This window comes from Nestor notabilis, unplaced genomic scaffold (assembly GCF_000696875.1).
Source record: "Nestor notabilis isolate BGI_N333 unplaced genomic scaffold, ASM69687v1 scaffold7676, whole genome shotgun sequence".
Taxonomy (NCBI): Eukaryota; Metazoa; Chordata; class Aves; order Psittaciformes; family Psittacidae; genus Nestor; species Nestor notabilis.
The window spans coordinates 23,859-47,854 of NW_009933264.1; the positions used below are offsets into that span (position 1 = coordinate 23,859).

The 23,996-nt window shown below is 39.8% G+C and overlaps 1 protein-coding gene across 1 annotated transcript in view; it reads left to right on the forward strand.

Moving 5' to 3' along the window:
* The window catches only part of LOC104407485 (protein FAM160A1-like), a 32,891-nt gene that overhangs the window by 8,765 nt on the left and 130 nt on the right, over positions 1–23,996 (forward strand). Inside the window, 7 exon segments of the mRNA XM_010016786.1 lie at positions 8,824–8,991; positions 12,455–12,534; positions 13,996–14,183; positions 14,672–15,691; positions 19,208–19,386; positions 19,681–19,819; positions 23,850–23,995. Coding sequence (XP_010015088.1) covers positions 8,824–8,991; positions 12,455–12,534; positions 13,996–14,183; positions 14,672–15,691; positions 19,208–19,386; positions 19,681–19,819; positions 23,850–23,995 — 1,920 coding nt within the window.

Genomic DNA, 23,996 nt, shown 5'->3' on the forward strand with positions numbered 1-23,996 from the left:
ATCTTATAATATACTAGGGTACAATTTATGTTGCTTTGGAGAAAAAGATGATCACTTTTTCTTCGAATTTTGGGGTTGTCCTTTGGCAAAATATGTCACTGATGTTAAAATTCTAAGGGCTTGGGGGATTAGACTGCAGGAAACTACATTTCCAACTATTGCAGAGCATGTCAATTAACAGTTTTGATTGCCCTGTAAAAAGAACACCTTGTTTGGTGAGAAAAAGTAGGAGTTGCTGAGAGTAAAAATCCATCAGAAGCTGCCAGGAGAGGACTAATAAATTACTTTTTGAAGGTCTACTAATTTTACTAAGCCTGCCAAGCAGAAAGCAGTGCACCTGTTCCATTTTCCGAGAGGCCAGTGAAACACCGTACCCTGCTTTCTATGTCTGGGACTTGGCAGTGAACACAATTCTTCATGGTAAATACTCACTTACCAAGAAAGTAATAAGCATTATAGAATCTCCTTCAATGATTCGGCAGACCTCAAATGTTTAGGAACTTGGCAAGGGCTGAAATAAAATCTGGCTGTGATCCAGATCAAGGCTGTAGTCTGCCATTCAGAGAGTTCACCTCCTCACCTGGCAGTAACTTTTTATATTTCTGTACCTTGACTTAATGCCTTACCAAGACTGGGAATTAAAAGTGAAAAGCTAACCAGCTTTAGGTCAAGGTTATGGATAACAAGGGAGATATCAAAATATAGCTGTGGGATTCTAGTCTTAGTGGGTATTGCTTTTACTTCTGAAGCACTTAGGACAATTTTTAGGTTGTTTTGAACAGTACTATTTTTTATACCTGACGAATGCCATTCTTACTGGTGACTAAATCTGCTAACCTCCTATTGGGTTGATGATTTCCCTGTTACTTAAATCATATAAAGTATACTGTTTTGTTTACTTTTTTTCATACAAGGAAAATTTTGTTGAACCTCATTTACATACTCTGAAATTGGGTTTCTCTTAAAAATGGAAACATATGTGAGTTTCCAGCCTAGATCTTTCCTGAACCCTGACATTGTTCGGTGCCTTGTTCTTCCAGTCATAAACCTTTCCTTGATTAGCATTAAGTTTGACTTCTTCCTCTTTAAAAATTAATTACTTACGTGTATAAACTTCAAACGCATTTGATGGAGAAGATGGATTGCACCATCTAGTGGATCTGACATAAGGCTCTCGCATATCTGACAGCAAACCCCATGCATGTCCAGTTTCTTTGAATCTTTCCTAACCTGACCCGCCTCCTCTAAGGGTAAGTGTTCCTTGCTCTGGACTTCCAGTCTTATCTTAGGGACCTGGGAATACCAAAGGCAAATATTGCCAGTAAAGACCAAGGCGAGGAAGGTATTGAGTATTGAGGCTTTTTCTGTGTATGTTGTCCCCAGGTCCCCTTCCCACATTTAGCAGTGGGCACACAGTTTTCATAGTCTACCTTTGCTGTTGAAACACTTCTTCAAGTCCAGCTGGGCTTTGGCTTTCCTAATCCTTTCCTTGCACACTCAGGCAGCTTTTGCATATTCTTCTTGGATCACCCATCCCTGCTTTGTATACTCCTTTCCATGTTTTTGTTTTGTTAGGAACTCCTAGTTCATCCATGCAGACCTGCTGTTACCTTTCCTTGACTTCCTTCTCCTCTCCCACCCTGAAACACTGGAGTATCAAACTTTTGGTAGAAGTAGTATCAGAATTTAAGTAAACAGAATTTCAGTAAAAGTAGATCAGAATTTCAGTATGTGGTCCAGAGCTTTGAGATACGTATATGTGTGATCTTGAAGTGTCAGCTTCAAGTGACACCTTTATGGAACTGCGTTACACATTTATGGAACTGTGTAGTAAGCACGGCCTTTTTTTATTTTTTGCAGATTGTCTCCCTATACATACATACTATGTACAGTTCACTGTGTGACTGAAATGGTACAAGAGTGTTGAGATGTGTTTCTATGAAGAAGTCATGGGATGGCGAGACCAACATTTTGGTTGATGTGATTTTTATATTTTTTTTAATGGTTTTATCTCAGGGAACATAGTCTGGAGCTGATAAAAATAATGTGGTAGTTCAGGTTTCTTCCAGTTAAGGAAGTTTCAAACTGATTGGGCTAGCTAGTTCGCTTGAAATAACCTGTTTTTCACAGTGAGCTCTGTGAAGGTTGTTTATGTAGCAGATTAACTGCACTGTGCTTAAATAACCCAAACATTCTCAAGTTTATGACTCCCTAACTTCATTTCTCAAAGATAAGCGTCCTATATATAGCATGTTCTTGTAGCCTAATTTATAACTGGTCTGTACTAGTCCTGTCATTTTGTGTGGGTTATCCCACCTACACGTGTAACGAGCAGTTGACAAATACATTCGTATCTCAGAAGCTGCACATTGCTGAAGGCGTAGACAGATCCCTATGTACTGTGTAGCTAGGGATACACATGAACTGACTGTGCTGGGTAGCCCTGTCTTGTCCTTTAACTGTCTGGATTTTATTGTACTTTTTACAAAAGAGTTACCTCTCTTACTTCTGACATCTGAGTTTCGTGAGACATTGAAAAAAGAGAATTAATGATACGCTTCAGTGGGGTTATGTAAGGTCACAAATCCCTTACTTCTGTACAAATTCAGTTAAAACCAGAGGAATAAAATATCTTGTCTGTAAAGACACAAAGCTAAATAGAAGGTTAATTTGGTAGTTTTCTTTTTGCAGTAACAATCCATTATTTAAATTTTTGCTCAAACCATCTTTTATCTCTTGGGTGTAAGTGTCTGACCAGATAGTCTTAATTTTCTTAAAATCAAGAAAACCTAATTTTCTTAAATTAAATTAAGAAAATTTAATTATCTTAAATTAAGACTATCTGGCAAACTCTGTTCTTTATTTTCTTTTTTTTTAAGACTGGCATTTTTTGATGGTATGTCAGTTAAATCTTGAAATTAGGCAGTTCTGTATGTTCTTCCCTAGATTTTGGTACTAAGGGAAAAAAAATACTTGTGAGAAGGTATAATTCTGCTCAGGCACAGAGCCATACCATTAGATTTCTGTGACATTTCATTGGCTCTTTCTTGCTTCACTTTCAAAACTAACATTTTGATGCTCTATCAAAAAAATATAAGGTCTTCTGGGGCCAAATTGTACGTGGGTCCAAGTAATCAAATAAAACTAATTTTCTTTTCAGTAAAAGCCTAATTTAAATCCCAGAGTGAATCCAGAATAACCCTATCGAAGTCTGTTTTACTAGTTCTGCTAGAGGCCATATTGCTTTGTTTTAGGCTTTATGTATTTGTTAGCAGAAAGGCTTATTTACCTTATTCTTACAGGTAGTTGCAGCACTTCTGTAGAACTCTGAGTGAAATCCTTTTCAGAAGGTCTTTAATACATATATATTTTGCAGTCAAAACCATGTGCTAGATAATTAGGAACCACACTGTGGTGTATATATAAATATTATGCTATCTTTGATACAACTCAGATTGGTTATATACATCTCTTTACTGTAAGTGCACATGATTTAACTTTAATTTGGCATTCAGGGAATTTGTGTGACAAAGATAACTTTGGAACATCTGGAGTGTTTATGTAATTTGTGTTATTTCAATTTATTGAAGATAGTGCTGAAAATTTGACAAATTATGTGCTAAAAGCAAATTTTTAATGTCTTCTTACTTACTGCTTTACTGCGTGACATTTAATTGCTAACTATGATATAATTATTTTTCTACTTGGAAGGCTTTGATCTGAATAATGGAAAATCGTACCAGCTTTTTAGTGTAAAACGTTGCTGTTGGCCAGGTGAACAGAACCACTCTGTGGAAGCACTGGCATGGTCCTGTCAAATAAGCTCTGTCAAATGGACCTCAATTCTATTGTGCACTAACCCATCTAAACGAAAACCTCTAACACAGTATGCTACTCTGATAATTCAATAATACTTGCTTGACGATTACACAGTTTAGCTAGAGGGAAATGACCTGTAAATTATACTGTACAGATTAGAAGGAGCATCTTTATAAGTATCCCACAAGACTGTCAGTTCCCATTTAGAAATAATACCATCTTTCACCTTACTGAAAAGCACTTGGACAGCTGCTGTTAAAAGGTGTAAACCAAGTGTTACCGGAAAACTTTGAACGGTCTCATGCTTTGGAGAAGCCCATTAATAGCTGCAAAACTTAATTTTACTAGCTACTGAGTGGATATATGTTGAAGGTGCCTTTCAGTTTTGGCGTCAAACACTGCAGTTGAGTTGAATTTTAACCTGGTATAAACTTACGCAGTTTATAAATGTAAGCTGTGTGAAGGTGAAGCACTTCCGTTGTTTTGGTTCCCCCTGTGTGCAAACTTCCTCTGTCCCTCTTCCCACTTGTCACCCTCTTTTTTTGCCAGGATAAGTGTTCATATGGGAAACTGGTTGAGGTTAAAACCTGCCTTTATTTCCTGGATAGTTTTAACCTGAATCAGTTCCCTGAAACAATTCACTGTGCAGTGAAGTGAAGCAGGAGCCCTTCTGCCAGCATAAGCAGAGGGCAAGAAGTTGAAAATGAATAGAAAGCAGAAGAGTGTGGGAATGGTTGGATTTTGTTTATCAGTGAAGTGGGCTTATTCAGATTTAAACTACTCATGGATCTAGTGGTTAAGTTCCAATAAGAACATTCATGGTCTCTTCATGGGCAATATGAAATCCTTATAGGAAGGGAAATGTGAAGGGAAGGAGGAATCATGATAGCCATATTCCTGTAAGAGGGCATGAAGCTGTAAATTAGAAATATATTGTGTGGCTCCCAAGGGAAAATAGCCAGTAATAAAGAATCAGTGCAATTGGTCTAACACGCGAGAGTAATATATTAAACTGAACTTGCAATGACAGTAATTTCTGTCTCTCTGCTATTACTTGGCACAGTGACTTGTAAAAGCTGGATCTCTTTACAGTGTTCTGCCTCACCATCTAATCAGTCATCAGAGGAGGTGAGAAAAGATTTGCGAAAAATTATTACATAATTAGAGAAGGGTATTACAAGGCTAAAAGGGGCTTTCTCTCTTCAGTAATCTCTAATCAAATATCTTAGTGGCTATGAAGACTCAGGTAGTCCCTTCTGCAGCAAATTACATTTTAGAAATATCTGTAACGATTGTTGTATAGAAAAACATGTGGATGAGCGTTTTTAATGGTATCTTTAGACAGGCATTTGAATTTGTATGTATGTTGGAAACAGAAAAATCCAGAAGCTTCTAATTGTTACAACTGTGATTAATGAAAATAAAAATGATAGAATACTGGTTGAATTAACACAATGGATATGGACTCTTTTTTTTTTCTCTTTTTTTCACTTTCAATCCCATAATGTAATATTAGGAGCAGAGGTATCCCTGGTCTTTACCATGAGTACTAAAGCAAGGGCTGTTGCTGGTGGGCTGTTATTTTTGCTGTTTTGGCAGTGGTGAATTTTAATATTACTGAAATACCATTATCAAAAACATGTCTTGAAATTTACTTGGTTAACAAGGCTTTTCTAGAAAACTATCATGACTTAATTTTATTCATCTCCCTTTTTTATGGTATTTTTCTTGATACTTGATTTATCAGAGGTGAAGAATTTTCAAGTTAAATACCAGGTTTGTGGGTGTGTATAAGTTTTGGCTTGCTTTTTATCATCCTTTCAAAGATGTTCAATTCTGAACACTAGCTAAAAGCTTACTTGGACAAATTATACCATAATCAATGTTTACAGTGATCTAAAGTTTTTGTAAGCTGCCTCAGGATTTGACTGCAGTGGACATGCTTGACATGGTTAGTAAATGTTTTGTTCTCTGGAAACATTTGTTCTTTTGTTATTTACCTAAGTACTGCTTTGAATTTATTAGGAAGGATTTCCCTGCTTTCCCCAAATCTGTCTCATGAGGCATTAGTTTGAGAAGAGACAAGCAGCAGGGATTCGGAATGAAGCTTAATAGCATGGATTTGGTATCTTAGAAAAGAGAGGTCTTCAATAATAACTGCACAAATGAGTCTCACTTTCAGCAGTCAATGCATTATGTATAATGCAATCTGCAGAAGAGGTGTACAGAGTTAAAAGGGGTCTTGCAAGGCTGGGTTTTGCCTGGTATAACTGATTTCTCCAACCTAGTTAATTGCAAAAAAAGTGAGCTCTCTAGAGGCTCATTCAGAGTAGGCTTACGTATCCCATTGAGTAAAAGGAAAATGAGCCTCTAGCTAAAATCAGCCTTTTTGAACACTTTTCTAGGTGCCTCAAATCTTCAGATCTTGCATTTAACATTGGATCTGGTAAAGGGGAGAAGCATACCCAGAATGCATGGTGGCAAAATAAGACATAATTGTAGAAGCATGGATGTCCACTTGCCAGCCTAATTGATCTTTTTCCTAAACTGCATACATTTCAAATGCTGAAAAGCAATATTTTTGTTGGATTTGCACTTGTGAGGAAGCAGAAGGATGATCTCTGTGCTGGTCTGTATGGACAAGTTGCACATAAAGGCACACTGTGAAAGCACTGGAACTTCTAGAACATCTAGAAGCATTAAAATTGCTTGTACAGCGTTAACTTGGCTGCTTTGCATGTTACACAATGAGCTGTGAAATGGATCCTAGCTTCATTTATTGCTAAAGTTTGAAGGATCGTTGTGGGTAAGATAATAAGTCAGGGTGTTTTCACTGGAAAATGAAAAAAGATAAATCCGTTTAAATCTTGACTAAACTTAGTTGTCTTCCCTCTTTCTTAGAAAATGGTTAAGCAGGTTCAGCAACTTCTTTCCCAGGAACTAAAAATTAAGTGGCACTCTGCACAAAAAACCGCTCAATACAAAGAATTAAGATTTAACAAGGTTATAAACAACTCAGTTGTGAAGTCTTTGGGCTTCATTAATAATTGGTTGGTTCTTCTACCTCTGTTTAGTGGTATCAGTGAAGTGTTGGTTTGAGGTAAACATGATTTCCTTTCTTGTCTAGTCCCCAAGCTGTCAGGAACACTGAATATGCGCTCGGAATCAAACATTTGTTTACTTAGAGTAGTCTCTAGCTGGCTTTCATATGCTTTTTGTTTCATTCATGATATGCACTCTGAAAAGCATTTGGATTTCTCTCACTGATACGAATGTAAGATGAGTTCTCCAAAGAGCATTGGTTTTAGAAGGCCACTGCCCTTGTGAATCCACTGGCTTTTCTTGCTTTCATTTACAGCTTCAGTATTTTATATATAGGCTCATTACTCTGCTGTCACCAGACATCTGGGAAACCTGCAGGCCAAGAACATGCTTCTTTTTCCCCATAAAGGATAAGAAGTAACACAGAGACATAAAGATGTATTACTTCTGTCTGGCCTTTCCTTGGCAGAGGGTCTAAACTCTTCGATGAACTGTATGCTATCATAATGATGTCACATGATGGATTTCTTGGGCTTTGCTTTTTACAGCTTGCTGCTATCAAAAAAGCAAACAAAAAAAGCCAGTTCTCAGGGCAACAGTCAACAGCTTTCATCAGAAAGCCCACAAGTCCCCACACCTTTTGGCTATTGCAAAAGAAAAGGAAAAAGAATCTTGGCTCCAACTGGAAACAATTTCCCTTGTTTGACAACCCTGGTTTATTTCCTGAGCAGGTTTTTTGGTGGTTGAAATGTGGCGGCAGTCCTATGGAAAAGTGTGTGTGCTTCTCTCTGCTCTCCTCACTGGTGCTCACTCTCCATAAGGTCTGCAGGCTGCATACAGCATTCCTATGTTCTGTGTAACCAGCCAGAAGGAGCTTGTGATCTTAAATGCTTTAGAGAGAACATTTGCAGCATGACATTGCTGTGTACATGGCTAACATGCAGCATAATAGATCGGGGATTTGAATATTTACAGCATGTTACGTAAATGTTGCCCTTCTGAGAATTTTCTAAATCCTCTTAGCTCTTAAGTGCCAGCTTTGAATTTTTTTCTTCTTTAATAAAATCAGTCTTTTCATTTATCCAGCTAAGTTTGGTAAACAAAAGATGTTTAATACTTCCTTTCATATAGCCAGATTCTTGTGTTTAAGGGTTTATCTTTGTGCACTTAAGCTTATTATGTTCCTGGGTAACTATTTTTAAAAAGCTGACTTTGCAACAGCAGTACGTGGTGCAGAGGTGGCCTTTGGAATTTTCTGTGCTTTGCCAGTGTATACTGTGAATTGATAAGCTCCAAAGGATTGCAATAAGCAGAGCAGTGTGGGTTATGGTATGCAAATGTCGCATGGATATTTGAATTGTATTTTGATATACAGATAGTCAGTAGCAAAGATTTTGGTTTGTGTGTGTATGTTTCTATATACATACTCCTCTTTAAAATTGAGTAAGATGAGGAATTGTGCTGTGGGAAAATAAAAAGAAGGAAAACTGGAAAGGATTTTTTTTTTTTTTTTTTTTTTTTTATTTAGAGCTCTAGAACCATGAGTTTGTACAGTGCTTTGTGCTCTGACATTCATTTTTAATAAAGTGATAGATGCAGGTATTCACAACAGCTGAAAATGCTTCTGAAGGATGACAGAAATGTGATGCAAAAGAGCTGACATGGGCTGAAAGGTGATGGGGAGCTTCTAGCATGATTTGCTCTTCATATTTCAGTATGTGTGAGGTTTGGGGTGTCAGTTTGGGGAAGTTTTCTTTCCTGGGGAAGTAAGACAGATAAGAAATGGGTTCACAATGGTCATGAGGCATTCAGAGGCATGCTCTTTGCACACTGAAAAGCAAAGACCTCTGTCTGGTTTTGTGTTGGTGTTATGTATGGAGAATTTAGAGTGTTTGCCAAGTATATAGTTGCAGAGGATGGATGAATATTTTGTGTTTGCATTTAGACTGGTTTTGCTTGCAGGTGACCGTGGAAGAGGTGATGGCTACCACCGCGTACCTGGATCTCTTTTTGCGTAGTGTTTCGGAGCCAGCCCTCCTCAAGATTTTCCTCCGGTTTATTTTGCTGCACCGACATGAGAATGTGCACATCCTAGATACACTTACTAGCCGAATCAACACACCATTCCGGGTAAGACAAGCAAGAAGGAAGTTCAGGTACTCAGCATGGATGCAGGTTAAATATTTAAATGGGAGATTCTATATATTCAGTTGGTATCTGTTTAACTAGGAATTTTCTTCCCCCCTGCCACCCAAATGTGTGATTTCTTCTCCTGTGTGCGTGTGTGATGACATTTAGCTACAACTATACTAAGTTGATAAATGTGTGAGGTGGTTTCACACATACAGGAAATGGGATAGAGGGAGAGGAGGGCTTTTGGAAGTCTGGATTCTGTTAGAAGATTAAAAGTATTCTGAATTAGTGCTGCCATAGATGATAGCTCACCTGGGGACTTATAAGCATAATTGTGGTGAGGAGAATTTTTGATCTTTGGAGTTTTGCCAAGCAACAAGCCTTTTCAGATAGCCCCTATGGGAGATGATGGGAGCCCTGTAAGGACGTCTCCAAATTGATGCAAATTGTGAATTGTAGTATTGCCAGTGTATTTCTCAGGAATCAAGTCTGTATTATTGTAACATGTTTACTTAACTGTCATGTTGCCTGCTTTCTTCTTTGATTAAAAGAAGATGCTTTCTTGCCAAAGTGATCAGATTGCTGCTTCCTTTTCTTTGCCTTCACCCCTGTATGTAGTAAGATTTATCTGAAATTTGCACTGAGCCCCTTCTCAGCCTAGGCACAATGCATCACAGTGGCTGGAGAGCTTGTCAACAGAGATAGTAGAGTTACCTTTGCTAACAGTTGGATCTTCTGGCAGAGAAAATGACTACTTGTTGCACTGGACTACCCCTCCTGAGCCTTGCTTGGCTGGCAGTCTTGGCTGAGTCTTGTGTGGTGCACAGCTTCATGGATGAAATAAGAATAATGTTTTAGTTCGGGTACAAGACAAGCCAGAACACCAGCATGCGCATTAAATTTGTGTGTTAGAGACAGTAGCTTCATCTGAAATTTGTTTTGAAATGTGAGTACATGCAAGTATGGTTATATGCTGCTGCTACTGCATCCCTAAGATGGATTAACTCTGAAAACCGAAACAGCTTTTGTCAACAAAAATGCAAATGCTGTTGTCTTTGCTAATCATTAATTACTGTTTCATAGGCAAACGCCATGGGAATTGTAAAGAATTCTGCAGCCCTGAGCAATTCAGAATCTCAGCCAAAATGGTTCGGTGGTGCTAAATGAGTTTTCTGCAGTATAGCTTGGCCAAGTGCAAAAGCCAGAGCTGCAGCCGTCTGTGTGTTTCTGTAGCACAAAAGCTTCATACATTATTACTGATGAAAATACTTATTAATAATTCACAGGGTTAAACATATGTACAAACAGGTGGCCAAAAAGACTTGTAAAAATATTATCCTCTTTGTCTCCTGGGCATATTTGAAATCTTTTCTTTTTATAAAATGCAGAAATAGATGAGTTTAATTTATTCAGATGATTTCTGATTCGCAATATGGTTGCAAAGACAAATTAGTAATATTTCCCTATAACTGCATGAAATTTCTTAAATACAAGAACATCTAAGGCAGTAGCAGTTTTTTGAACTCTCACAGTGTGAAGAAATTTGGGCTTGGCTCTCAGTAAATTTCACAGAGGAAATGAGATTTTCTGTTTTTCCTCTATGTCCCCTGGCAAAAACACACCTTTCGTGCAAGAATCTGACTTCTTTCAAAAGGCTGTTGTGAAGCTCATCACCTCTGCTCCCATGTTCTTATCAAGTAAACTCCAGTTCTGGTTATTTCTTCCTCTCTTGCCTTTTTACTTGCCTCATCTATTTCTGTAGATGTGAGGTCTTTGGACTAGATGTTGGCTTCTAGTACAACCAGTGGGCAGCGGTGACAGGGCAGCAAGTTTGAGCTCTGATTTGCCTCACAGCAGGCCAGTTCACAGGCATTCCCCATTTCTCTTCTCTCTGCTTATACCCTTTCTTTTGTTCTTCTGTGGGTGTTCTTCTAACCAATGTAGGGAAGGCAGCCAAAGAAACATTCACTCTTCAGAGTCTAAGTGAGGTTTGCTTAAACTTTGCCATTTAACTGTTTCACAGAGATACCTACCACATAAGGGAAAATACATGTATGTTCCTGAGCTAGAACAGAGCATTTTAACAGTGGGAGTAAGGGGAGTGACTGCAGAGGAGGAAATTCCACACTTTGGAAGAGAAGCTATGCCCAGGCAAGGTTTAATCCTAAATGAATTACAACGTATGTTCAGTGACTGAAAAAATGAGGTAGAGAAATATCTGTAGCTTCTTCCTTATTTTGTCCTATCTCTTTTGTTAGTTACTGAAAAGTGCAATTAATTTCCTATATTAACCATTTTCATGTATATAATTAATATAGGGAGAGGCAAGATTTAAACACTGACTTGAAACTTTAGGAAAGGGTCAACTTACACTAAATAATTCTCACAAGAGTCAGCCTGGTCCTGGTGTCTGAGCCAGCTGTGAGATACTGTTTCCATGAGTGAGCAGCACAGGAGAATGTGCCCGAGGAACTATGCACTAAGAGGCAGGGGGGTAATGGCACTGTGGCCTGTGAAAACCAACAAAAGCTACAGCTCATGCTGCTACCATTTTGGGCACAACTGCAGTCTAGCAAGCCCCTGGCAGGTAGAAATGTATGATACCTTCGAAGATGTTTATATGTCTAATTAGTGACCAGCAAAGCCTGTAGGAGTCCAAGCTTCCGGTCTGTCCTAAAGCTAGTGAAAGTGGGGTGCCTGTCACAGAATAGGTGTGATTTTTGTCTCTGCTGAGTGTGACTCCTGCAATACCTAGTTTAAGGTATATTTGATCAGACCTTTGCCAAAAAGGCAAGCATACATTCCAATGAGGAATACCATTTTTCTTTCCTTTCCCCTGGTCTCAGAAAGAATCTTCATGCCTTATCATAGTTCCCAGCTGTTCAAGTGACCTGTAATGAAGGGATTGTGAATGCTCCATATGGAGTAGATTCTGACAAAAATTACTTGTTTAGTCCTGGTCTGTGTCAGTACATTAAACTGTATTTATAGAAACATTCAGCGTCTTAATGTGCAGAACACTAATCATTCCTTATACTTAAAGCAACAGAAACTTGAAATAGTTTATAACTCTTCTTTCAGAAAAGGCATGTAGTTGGTTCAAATTGTACATCAGAGGTAAAAGCTAACGTGCTATCTTGGAAACTACAGGGTTCAGTTCATGCTAAAATTCAACATTACTCAAAGGCATTAAATTAAGACTGGTAAATTACTGCTTTTTTAATAGCTTGTTTGAAGGAAAATTCTGGATTGTATTTTGTTAAAAGATACCATGTTATGTGTATAGCTCTGGACAACTTTAAAGAGAATCCCATGGAGTGCTGACAAAATGAAATATGATGCTAACAGTGTCTTATAAAGCATGATGTTCTGGCAGAACCATTTTGTAATGTAGTATGCAGGAAAGATTGGAAAGGTACTATTTCCAGATCAAATGCTGACAACATTTGTCTTTTTTCAGCTCTGTGTGGTCTCCTTGGCATTGTTCAGAACACTCATTGGCTTGCACTGTGAGGATGTGATGTTACAGCTAGTTTTAAGGTAAAGCTCAAACTCCTTTTTCCACTCTTCATCCCAGTTCCAGGACACACAGTCTCTGCCTATGGTTGCAGAGCTGGATGAAAGTTTCTCCAAGAGAGCAGAAATCCAAGACGCTACAGAGATAAGGATATTTATGATCCTGACAAAAGTCTACCAGACCTGAAGAAGTGTGATTTACGTCCTGTGATCTTCAGAGCAGGAGATTTTTTCTTGTGATTTATTTCTATAGAAGTGAGAGGAGAGAAGCTAAGAATATATTTATCAAGTCCAAACTGCTCATTCCCTGCTTCTTAATGTATAATTCTTCTCTCCTGCATGTTTTCTCTAGTGTATTATACACCACAGTACAGAGCTATATACTTGTTTGTAGCTCCTGCCTTCTTTCTTATTGTTTTCCACCTCTGAATCCTCTCTCACTGAGAATACTTCAGGTTCCTGAACTGCTGTAGGTAGATTGTTATGTAATGTACTAAATGCTTTGATTATTTTTTCTTTTAACTGATGGCTCTATACACTGCTTCAAAATACTCACCCTTTTGGTGTGTATATTAGATGCGAATTGGTTATGTATTTGGAAATATTAGTGTAACTAAATTTAGGTTTTAGCATTGTAGATCACATGAATGTTTCAGATACTGTCTGTTGCTCCACGCACTGGCATTCAGGTGGAATATCCTGTAGCTCTGGCTGGTGTGCCTGGGAATGCTGTTAGGACTTCAGTGAACTCAAGTATGTTGCCACTCTAGCAGCAGTAGAGTGCTGTATTTAATCCTCATTTTGTTTATTTAGGGAATCCTTTAGAATTTGTTTGCATTTTAAATGGCAAAACATCAGTTCAGTTAACATTGAGGCTCTTAGTAAAGTGCTCTTAAAAAGTTGAACAAAAGTGCTCTAAAGATGTTCAACATAAGGCTGTGCTTCCTCTGTTCCCTGTACTCCCCATAGCTCTCCTGCCTCAGAGCTCAGTCTTGATCTGCTTACTGCAGTAAAACACCTCGATGACCCTTCCTTCCTTTTTACTGGCTGCTTGCCTCGCAAACGTGAACAGATTCTCTCTGAATTTCCCAGGAAAACAAATAAATTAAGGATGCTGAGACAGAACTCATTCATTGTGGGTCCAAACCACTCTGCTGGCTTTTGACATCTGCCCTTCCAATACTTCCTCCATCCCTTCTTACAGCAAGTTTGTTCTGACCTGCGAAGGATTGTTCACTTCCCTGTTCTGATGCAACTGGTCTCCTATCTCTACCCATCTTGACAGTTCCCCATCAAACCATAGCTTTGCAATATAAAGAGGCAGGATTTCATGCTCTTGAGAGGGTTAGAATATGTATCCCTGTCAAGATTTTTACTGTTCCTTTTAATTTGGAGAGGGCAGGAAGGTGGGAATGGAATTTTCTATGTTGTTGCTTTCTCTGATGTGAAAGGATGGTGCAGTAACGCTTGACACTGTTGTTTCAGGTATCTGATCCCATGTAACCACATGATGTTGAGCCAGCGATGTGCTGTGAAAGAGAGAGACTGCTACTCTGTGTCTGCTGCAAAACTGTTGGCCCTGACGCCAGTCTGTTGCTCCACTGGGATCACCTTAACACTTGAAAGCCAAGGAAAAGATTATATTCTATGGACAAAAGCAGCACAAACTAAAGGTAATTGGTGCTCAGGGGAAGACCAGATCATGAACTGAGTTTGATTTGGTAGCAAACAGCTCATGAAAGAGGGAGGAAATGTGGACAAGAAAAAGCAGAGCAAACCTGGACAGGAAGGCTTCTTTAATTCCTCCCGTGTGTCCAGGTCTGTTGAAACTTTTTCTTTAACAGATATCCAACTTGAATATGCATTTGTGGAAATAACGTACAGACACATGACAGCAGCTCTTGCTGCTTCCGAGTGTCATTGTTGTTTCAAGGGCTGAATGTGTGCTGGTCTCTCAGAAATCTCAGAGTTACAGCTCTGCCTTGGCAATAGGAACAAGTCATGTATGTTTATGAGCAAATCTCTCAATCTTTATGATTTGATCTTCCTGCTTTATTGAATGGTTGGGTCTAAAGACTCTACCTGCCATGTTTTAGTGAATGCCTTGCTAAAGAACTTTTGAAATATTACTCATGGTGTGAATAATCTTCTTTACTTTCAGACTCTGATAGAATTGTGGAATATGGAAAAGCTGTAGACATCAGCTACTTGCAGTACCTGGGGGAAGCTCAAGAAGCCATCCTCCAGTGCCTGAAAGATTGTAAAGTTTGGTCTGCCTTGTATGATGGAGTAAACCCTGATCCAGGCACCTTTATCCAAACGCTTGCTGAGGAGAACAGTACAGATGTGGAATACCCCATGTTTCGGCTCCAGCAAAGGACACCTAGCATGTGTAGCTCTTCTCAAATAACTCCTTTTAGTGAGAAGATGCAGTTGGAGCTAGAATGGGATGATAGCTATGACACAGGGATTTCTCCTGGTTCTGATGTGAGCTCACCACAACCGTATGATGATCTGGGAAGCACAGAGATGCGGCCACCTGCAGAACCACCAAAATACATCCAAGAAATGAAAAAAAGTGCCATCATGCTCATCAAAGGATCCTATATAGAGGAATCAGACTTTCAGGATGATGTTATGGTTTACAGGTTATGTGCTCAGAAGGATACTCAAGAGGATGACAACTCCAAGGAGAAAACTGTAAATGCAGCCAAAGAACATAAGGTCCAAAGCCAGACTGTAGTCAATGGGCCTCTTGCAAAGAGCCAACTGGAAATTGACTTGGATGAGCACAGTAAGAGAAATTCAAGCTTGACTCAAGGTGTAATGAAAGAACAAATAAACCAGAAAATGATTGAGATTGATCCACAGCCAGACAAAGAGTTGAAGCTTTCTCCTCAGGAGGCAGATCGTAACTTAAGTGTAAGACTGCTGAGCACAGATGGTGAGGATTTCATTGCACAGTATGACAAAATTATTAAGGAACTGGATCCAAACAGCGCAAGCTTGGAGGAGCAGCAGTTGGGTACTCCTGACCCTGTCTCTCCTGCAGAAGAGGAGGAGGACTTCGAGAATTTCTCAGCAGACACCCCTTCTGCGGAGAGTGTGTCATCTCCCTTTGGACCAAAGGAGGATGTCTCTCCTAAGCACACTGCAAGGAGCCAGAGTGCTCCATTTACAGGTGGAATGTCTTACTAATGGCATACATAACAAATACAGGAAGGCATGGTGGTTAAAGGTGGCCAAATGAAATCACACTGTGTGGCACACAGCACAAGCGCAGAGCAAGGAACAGTCCTGGCACTAAAGATGATATAGCCCATAGCTCAGACTGGCCCAAGAAGAGTGAGAGGTCCCACATGAAAGCAGAGCAGAGCAATCAGTGCGGTGACAGCAAATGGTGGTGCTTGGGGGTCTTTTGGGTTGCTTTTCTTTTTTTTTTTTTTGGTAACTGTTTAAAATATTGAGCAGGGGCTGTATTGTTTGTATGTGAGTGCTCCATCACTCTAGAGAAAGCTTTTGCTGTTGAAAGGAAATTGGAATTGCTGTTCTAGGATACAGAGCCCAGGTAAATAATTCGTTCATCTGTCGTGCTGTGGATGAGGCATCACATTGCCATTTTTTTTTCCCCTCTCTGCTATTTCCCATTTTAGCACCAGGTGGCAGCACTTGTGCCAGGTCTGTACGTGCCTGTCTCCATGCTCTGCCCTGCCACCCTGTTCCTCCAGTGTCAGGTCTGCCCTCGCTGTTGGGATGTTTTTCCGTCTTGTGCCAGGCAGCATTTTAAGCTTGGTCTCCGCAGACTGTCCAAGCCATTCAGGAATGACGGTGCTGCCGGAGGTTACAGTGGGCTTGTGATCTGTATTAGTATAGCTCCTTGCACTGGGGTCTCCTGGTCTTTAATTAGGTCTCTTAGATACCACAGTAATGCAAATAATAAAAAATGATAATGTACCTGGGTTTCCTCATCCAGAACAAAACCTCTGTAAGATGGTGTAAGATGGCTTCTTGTTCCTTTGAAAGGAGGGGGAAAACGTTTGTGCCTTTTGAAATGCAGCCTTTTCTGGTCAGCTGTGGCCAGCATGCCTGGCACTGTTTCTTAATTGAAAAATTCAGCCTGTTTTTCAATCAATTTTCTGTTTTTGCTGTGGTGACAATTTCCTTGTACCAGAAGCTAATCACATTCAAACCTTTCTGTTTCCCATTATCTGCTGTCAAATGCAGCTCAAAAATGTCATCACTGACTCTCATTCTTCATCTAATCCTTCCGTCTGTTTGTTCCTTTCCAAAAAACCCACATCAAGACCACACGAAAGAACCCACAAAACCCACCCAAACCCACAAAACCCTATAACCAAGCAAAACAAAATAGTAAAAACAAACATGAAAAGCTTTGCTGTTTGCTCCCCATCCACAACATGTTTTACTCTTACGCCATGTACCTTGCTTTAATGGAGATCTCCGTGATTGCAAGTAAGGAGGTGCTCATAACAATACCTCAGAAATGTTGAGATTGCAGTGTCTTTCAAATACAATAATACATTTAATTTGCAATGCTATATTATATTTGTATATGTGTCATGAGGATTTTTGGTTGCTTTCACTGTTTTGGGGTGCTGTCGTGGGATCATGGGGCTTCTCTGCAGAATCAAGTATTAGACAGAGGCTCCCAGTAAGTGTCAGCAGTGCAAATATGCTCTCTTCAGGCCTATGGATTTATGAAGAAAATGTTCTATGCCTGTCTATGTGCAGTTTTCCCCTAAGCAAGGAAGAATATGGTGTTCAGGAACAGGAGCGCTTGGCTTCATGGCCATGTAGAGATGCACAGTGAGGAAAAGAGTAATTTTTTTGACTTCTCATCTGTTTACTGTGTTTCTTTCAAGGCTTGCAAACTCTGCTTAGTTTCTCTGATTCTTGTTCCAGTAATTTAGTGGGGGAAAAAGTCACTCTACCACTGAGAAATTTTTAGATGTCTTGGTATCCTGTGTTGCAGTGGCATACAACACTTGTTACAAGTATTTAGCTTCAGCTTTACCTGCTTAGCTTTGAAGTCAGACCTAGAGGAGAGAAATGGTGATGTATCTTAACTCCTCCTGCCATGCCCTTTGATAGCGCTCTCACTGCACTGTCGTTCCGCAGGAGCTTTGTGAAAATGTCTCCATGAACACGAGAGGGGAAGCAGTAGATTGTGTTGGGACAGGAGAAATTCTATCCAACAAAATGTCCTGGGGTTGCTCCACTGGTTATCGAGTGGATGCTATCCTGTAGGATGTGATGCTAACCTCCACTCTGATGGCCGACATGCTGGTTGAAAGGTAGCAGCCACGTAAAGCCCTGTCAGCGCTGGCTTGCCTTCCTTTCCTCTTGTGAGCAGAGCTGTGTCATCATGATAAATGAGTCTCGAGGGAGTGCTTGCTTTGTACTCATGCTTGCTATAAAACATGATAGACTTCAGCCTTTAGTGAAGCCATGTTAGGTGAAGTAGCAACATACGCACTTCTGATTTGTTCCTTACTATTGTGTTTGCCCAGTATTGCTTTAGCCTCTGCTATAGTTCACAGCAGGCTTATTAAGCTGGGCTAAATTATGCTGAAGTAGCTCAAACATCAGCCATTAGTTAGCTGAGGGGAGCTGGGATGGGGTCAGATTATGGCCACCTGCTTGACCTTGAAACGCTCGTGGCATGCATCTTGTGCCAGGGACAAGGGTGGCATATTCAAAGCTAGCTGTGTTGTACCAGCATCACCCAGGGATTCTTCTGCATGGTTTCCCTAGCTTTTACACAGCCAGAATAGTGTGGTGGGACCGGGTGTGGGACAAGGGATGTTTCTAAGGCTTTACCTGTGTTCAGGTCACTCGTACAGACTGCCTCAAGCATCCCACCAGCTATACTGGCTAATGATGTGTAGTATTTGGTTAAAGTCATGCTAAGCCTTGCAAATATTTCTTAAGCTTGAGCACTAGGAGTTTATGTACTTCCATGGTAAATGCTTTTGTACTTCAGTTGATATCCTGCATCATGAATACACAAACTAAAGCTATTATTTATTGGTGACATTTATATGATAAAGCCTACATCTACCAATAATTTTGTTTATACATCTATTTTAATGTCTCCCCTGCTTTGTGTGACTCTCTGCAGTGCTGAAGATGCCTTTTCTTGTAATGTGAACTCTCACAGATCTTGGGTTTTATGTTTAGGGTAGAATTTTTATATTTCCTTTAGAACACCACAGGTTTCTTATAAGAAAGCTAGCTATAATTTCCTTTGCCCAGTCATAGAATTAAGGCACAATGAGAGTAACAAGGGCAGATACTGTTTGCGTTGAAACTAGTGATACCATTCCAATTAAAATCAAGGCAAAGAGAACAGTAGACCATAAGGTACTAGGCTAAATCCTTACTGGCACATGTAAAGAGAATAGTTATGCATATTAAATGTGCCATTAGTGTGAAGTGATTGGCTAGCTAGCAAAAGTGCTTCTAATCACAAAGCTTTTAACACCTCTGTTAAGTGTATTTTGTCTGTTCAGATACAGTTTGGTTTTTCTCCCTACCGGCTTTAATTAGCATGTGGGAGGTCTAATTCTGTTGGTTATGATGATCAAAATTCCTTTTAAATGCCTGTTTCCTGGATCTTAGGATTTTTCTTCTGTGAAAACAAAAGCATTGATTCCTTCTTGTTCTTCTCTTGCAGGACCGTTCATCAGCGTAGTGTTGTCAAAGCTGGAGAACATGCTGGAGAATTCCTTGCATGTCAATTTGCTTCTTATTGGAATTATTACTCAGCTGGCAAGTTACCCACAGCCTCTTCTTCGCTCCTTTCTGCTCAACACCAACATGGTGTTCCAGCCTAGTGTGCGGTCGCTTTACCAGGTATTTGACCATAACTGTTAGTCATACCTATCAGAACAGTATTTTTGGTGTCTTGTTAAACCTTATGTTAGCTCTTTTCAGTTCCACCTGTTGCTTTTCCACCTGTCTGAGAGCCTCTCATTTCGATGCTTTAGTCACATTTGTAATTAAACTGGAAAGGAACTGGAAATTCTGTATCACCATAAGTTTTGTCATAACTCTATTTTAATGCAGCTAGAGAAAGCCTGAGTGTTTGGTGTGTGGCTGCACTGGGAGCAAGGCAGGAAGCAGTAATTGTTATCGTTGTTTCGGCAGGTGCTGGCATCTGTGAAAAATAAAATTGAACATTTTGCTGCTGTTGAAAAAGACTTCCCAGGTCTTCTCCTGGAGGCCCAGCAGTACTTGCTTTTTCGTGTGGACATGTCTGATGCTGCGGAAGAATTGCTAACCAAAGGTAAATGTTAACCACGCTCGGAGGGGTGGTGGGTGGAATGACTCACCAGTTACCACTCTCCGTTTCTACAGAATGATTAAATGTAGGTATGGTGTGGTGTGAGTATCATCAGCCAGGATGCATCCTTCTGACTTTAAACTGATGATGCCCGGTAGGCTACAGTATATGGATCTATTTGGATATTCTTTGCTCTTTAGAAGCTTTTATTTGCTATCTGCTAAACAGAAAATGTCTGTTTAAAGGAGTAACAAAATCAGTTCTTGGCTCGCTGTCAGTTTGGCCATAAACAAACTTGCTTTCAAGGCATGAGGTGAGGTGGCATATGTGTATGATTTCATTTTATTTTTAGCCTGACCTTCAGTTAGTCATTGGTTCTTTTTTGATAAATGTTTGGGAGGACAGAAGTCCAGGATGAATTAGTTTCTGCAACAATTGGATGAGGCTTTATATCATGGTTTGGGCTACTACTGAAGGAGATAAATATTAACATTAGCCAGAAAACTTCTAATATGCTTTTTTGAATGAAGCCCAAAGCAAAACAACAACAACAAAGAAAGGGTGTGTGTGTGCGTGAAAGCCAGGACACTTTGAGTGCAGTGAGGACTTAAACAGGTATCATTCCAACAAGCTTTCCAGGGGACTTCTGTAATATCTGCTGTTTCTCAGGCAAAGTGCACACTACACCTGTCTTGAGAGTTACCAGTATTTATACTGCCGTGGGGGAAGCTAGTCAAAATAAGCAAAATGAAGAATCTTAGATTCTAACTAAGACCTTTCCAGATCCAGCCAGGCAACTGGTGGAGTTAGGGCCCAGTCATGAGGACGTGCTTGTTCTCAGCTTGCTGTTGAGCAGACAATGTTGGGCACAGGTTTCCCTTAAAAGCCAGCTTCCTACATGATGGGAATGCATTTGAATTTGAATTTGCTGAGAGCAGTGACTGAGCTGACTCAGCCACAGGGTTCAAGAGAGGCTGCACTTATGGATGTGTGCTTGCTCATCGTTAGAAGTCATTAATAATCACCCACTGCCATTAATAATCACTCTGTGAAGATGTTGATACTTGGGTTTCCCAAGAGGTGTGGGAAGCAAAACTTTTTATGTGCCATTTTAGTTGTGTTTTCATTTTCAAGGCTCTGAATAATAGTATACCTAGTCAGCACGGTCTGTGTTTCTAAGGTTTGCAGTACATCTAGTCTGTAAAATTACGATCTTGTAAAGACTGTTTCTCAAAGAATTAGACTGTGGAAGGTGCATGCCATAAAGAAACTGTTTATTGCAAACGTCAGTAGCATTTTAGGCTCTACATTCTTGTGCCATAGATTAGAAAACCTTACAATTAGATGGTACTGTAGCTAGCATGTGGGGATGAGATTAGAAGGCAACACTTAAAGTCCTTTTTTCAGGTGCTGGCAATAAGAACTTTTATATAATGCATTCCCAATGGCGTTTATTTATACTTGCTATTTTACATCAGTTTTCTTCTGTGGACTTCAGAATTTGCCAGGTTGACTCATGCTGGTCATTATTTAGGAATTCAAAACAAGACTGCTTAGTCATCCTGTTGGTACATTTTCTTCTGTGTTGTGACAGCTCCTGCAAAGAGATGGAGAATAAATAAATGTCTGGATAACTGCAGACTTGGTTCCCCACAAGTCTGGCGATTGTGAGTCATTAAACTGTAACCCTAGGGGCAAGTTGGCTCGGTAGTCCGTCAACCCACCGTAGTTCATTATATTCATTAAGAAGTTCAAGGCAGGAACAGCTACAATAATGCTAAATGAAAAAAAATAAAGAGGAATTCCTGTAGAATTTCTTCACATTAGCTTGAACACCACCTTTGAGCATCATGCAAACTGGCTGTCCTCTGGGTTATTTTCCCCCCTCAAATGGAAGTGGTGAATAACCCCAAAGTTTTACTTACAGATCTGAGCATAACTGGCCTCCTACAGAATTCACATCTGAAAAACGGAAGCCAGATGTACTGGGGAACACAACTGTAAACCCCAGATATTCCAGAGCATTTCCTTTCTCTTGACAGCGATAGTCTCTGAAGATGTTTGAGCAGAAAAGGACAATTTCTTATTTTCTGCTCGCAGTAGTGTGTGGTTTCCTTACACAGTAGCTTGGGTTCTGGTTAGGTACGTAGAGCTGTCATGATGTAGATCCCATATGAAATGCTGCCCCTCTTTCATGTGTGTAGGTGACAGTATCTCCAAAGTACTCAGTTTCTGAACTGTATGATTCAGTTTGCACCCACCCTAGAGAGAAGTGGACAATCCTGGTCAAAGAAAGAATGTCAAATCTCTGGTGTGTAGACCAGCTTCCTCTCTTTCTTCCCCTCACCCCCCCAGGCAGCTAAATGTAAATCAAAATCATTTTTAGGGAAAAGTATCGATTTGGATGCTTTTTGAAGGGAAGAATTTAAAAATGAATAATCTTTGACAGTACCCTAGCATTCTAGTTACATTGGCCAAACTGCTTTAAAAAGCTCAAGATATTAATTATGAAACATTATGATGTCAAAATCTAGAAAAAAAGAAATCTTCAAGGGAAGCTCAAAACTTTCTTTTCATTGTAATTCATAATTTAAATTGTTTTTCCTCCCACAGCCAGGCTTTTCCACAGCACTGAAATTCCTGTACTGTGTCTCTAGCAGATAGACATTTGTAGAATAACAATATGAATGATTGATAAGTCTGGAGTTGAAAAGGTTTTTGAAACTCCAGAAAAGTACAACTCTCTTAGATGATTAAGATGAACATTTCTTTTGAGTATTTGGAAATGTACAGTAATTCCACAGTGCTTCAGGAGAGCTACAGGACAAAAGTGCAGAGGTGTTGAACAGAGGGATTGCTCTGCTGTCTCCGGTGAGGCATTCATCTACTGGTCTTTAGTCCTCGCATTGTTTTCTGGTTTCAGAAAAAGGGTGCTGTAACCTGTTGTTTTAACACAAACCATACGCACTTCAGAGGCAACCTCTTCTTAAGGCAGCAATGTAGTGTTTGGCTTATCTGCAGTGAGTTAATCTGACAGTCCTTTATGTTTTTTAATGATTTACTTACACAGCTCATGCGAACATCCACTTCTAAGTTAGACAGGATTTTCTCTCTCTCTGCTTCTGGCCTCAGTGACACCTTGTGGCAGTGAGTTCTGCAGGTTAATTTTTCTTTGTACAGTATTTATTTCCATCAGTGTTACATTGTGTCACCTTTTTAGTTTCACTAAATTAATTATCATCTAATTAAAGCGCTGTTCTGCTTCAGGTTGAAGCAAGGAGCAATTGATTGAAATTTAAGTGCTGCTGTCACTGTAATTCCATGCGTTCTGATGCTTGAGCCCTGATCCTCTGAACTCTGGCAGCAGAGATCAGATAGCAAAGCACACAGTGGTTTTCACTCACCCTTTTCTTACTGTTTAGCTGCTTTACAGAGAGTTAAAGGTAAGTGCAGTTAGTGGGGACCACAGCTGTAGAAAACTCAACTTTTCAAGTGTTTTTTCCCTTAGTTTCTACTTCAAACTCTTATGCTGATGTGGTAACTCGTCCTCAAATCTGTTTGCATGATGATTCATGGGGAGAGGATAGAGAAAGAAAAAGGGAGAAGTAAAGCACAAGCCGTATTTTGATCTGGGGGAGAGCTAGAGCATAGTATCATTTAAACTGAGACAAACATGCTGGGTCTAGATGGGTAGATATTATCTGCTATTTTGTAAGGTAAATCCATGTTACTCTTTCCCTTGACGACTCTTCTGCCCACATATTGCTGTCATCACAGAGCTGGAACTGAATAATATATAACCTAGGGAAACAGAGCTAATAAAAAATGCAACAGAATCAGGCCACATAGAGCTTTAAAATGTTGGATTAGTGGAGTATCTCCCTGCGTGGTCTGGGTACAGCAAACTACACCTCTGAACATAACCCTCCTAAACTGGGTTTGGACACTGTGCAAATAACAGGTGTGCTTAATATACTGAATCTGTTTGTTTTCTTTTTTTTCCTTCCTCTCCTCCTTTTCTGCTTGGCTTTAGGTAATATCCAGCACAGCATCAATGCAGGGAAAGGAAAGAACTTCTCTGAAGCTTACCCAGCGGTACTCCAGCCTTTCCTGGTACAGAAAAGAAAGAAAGGCCTGGCTCATCCCAGCCTTCCTGCACACGTGAGGAATGCAGTACTTG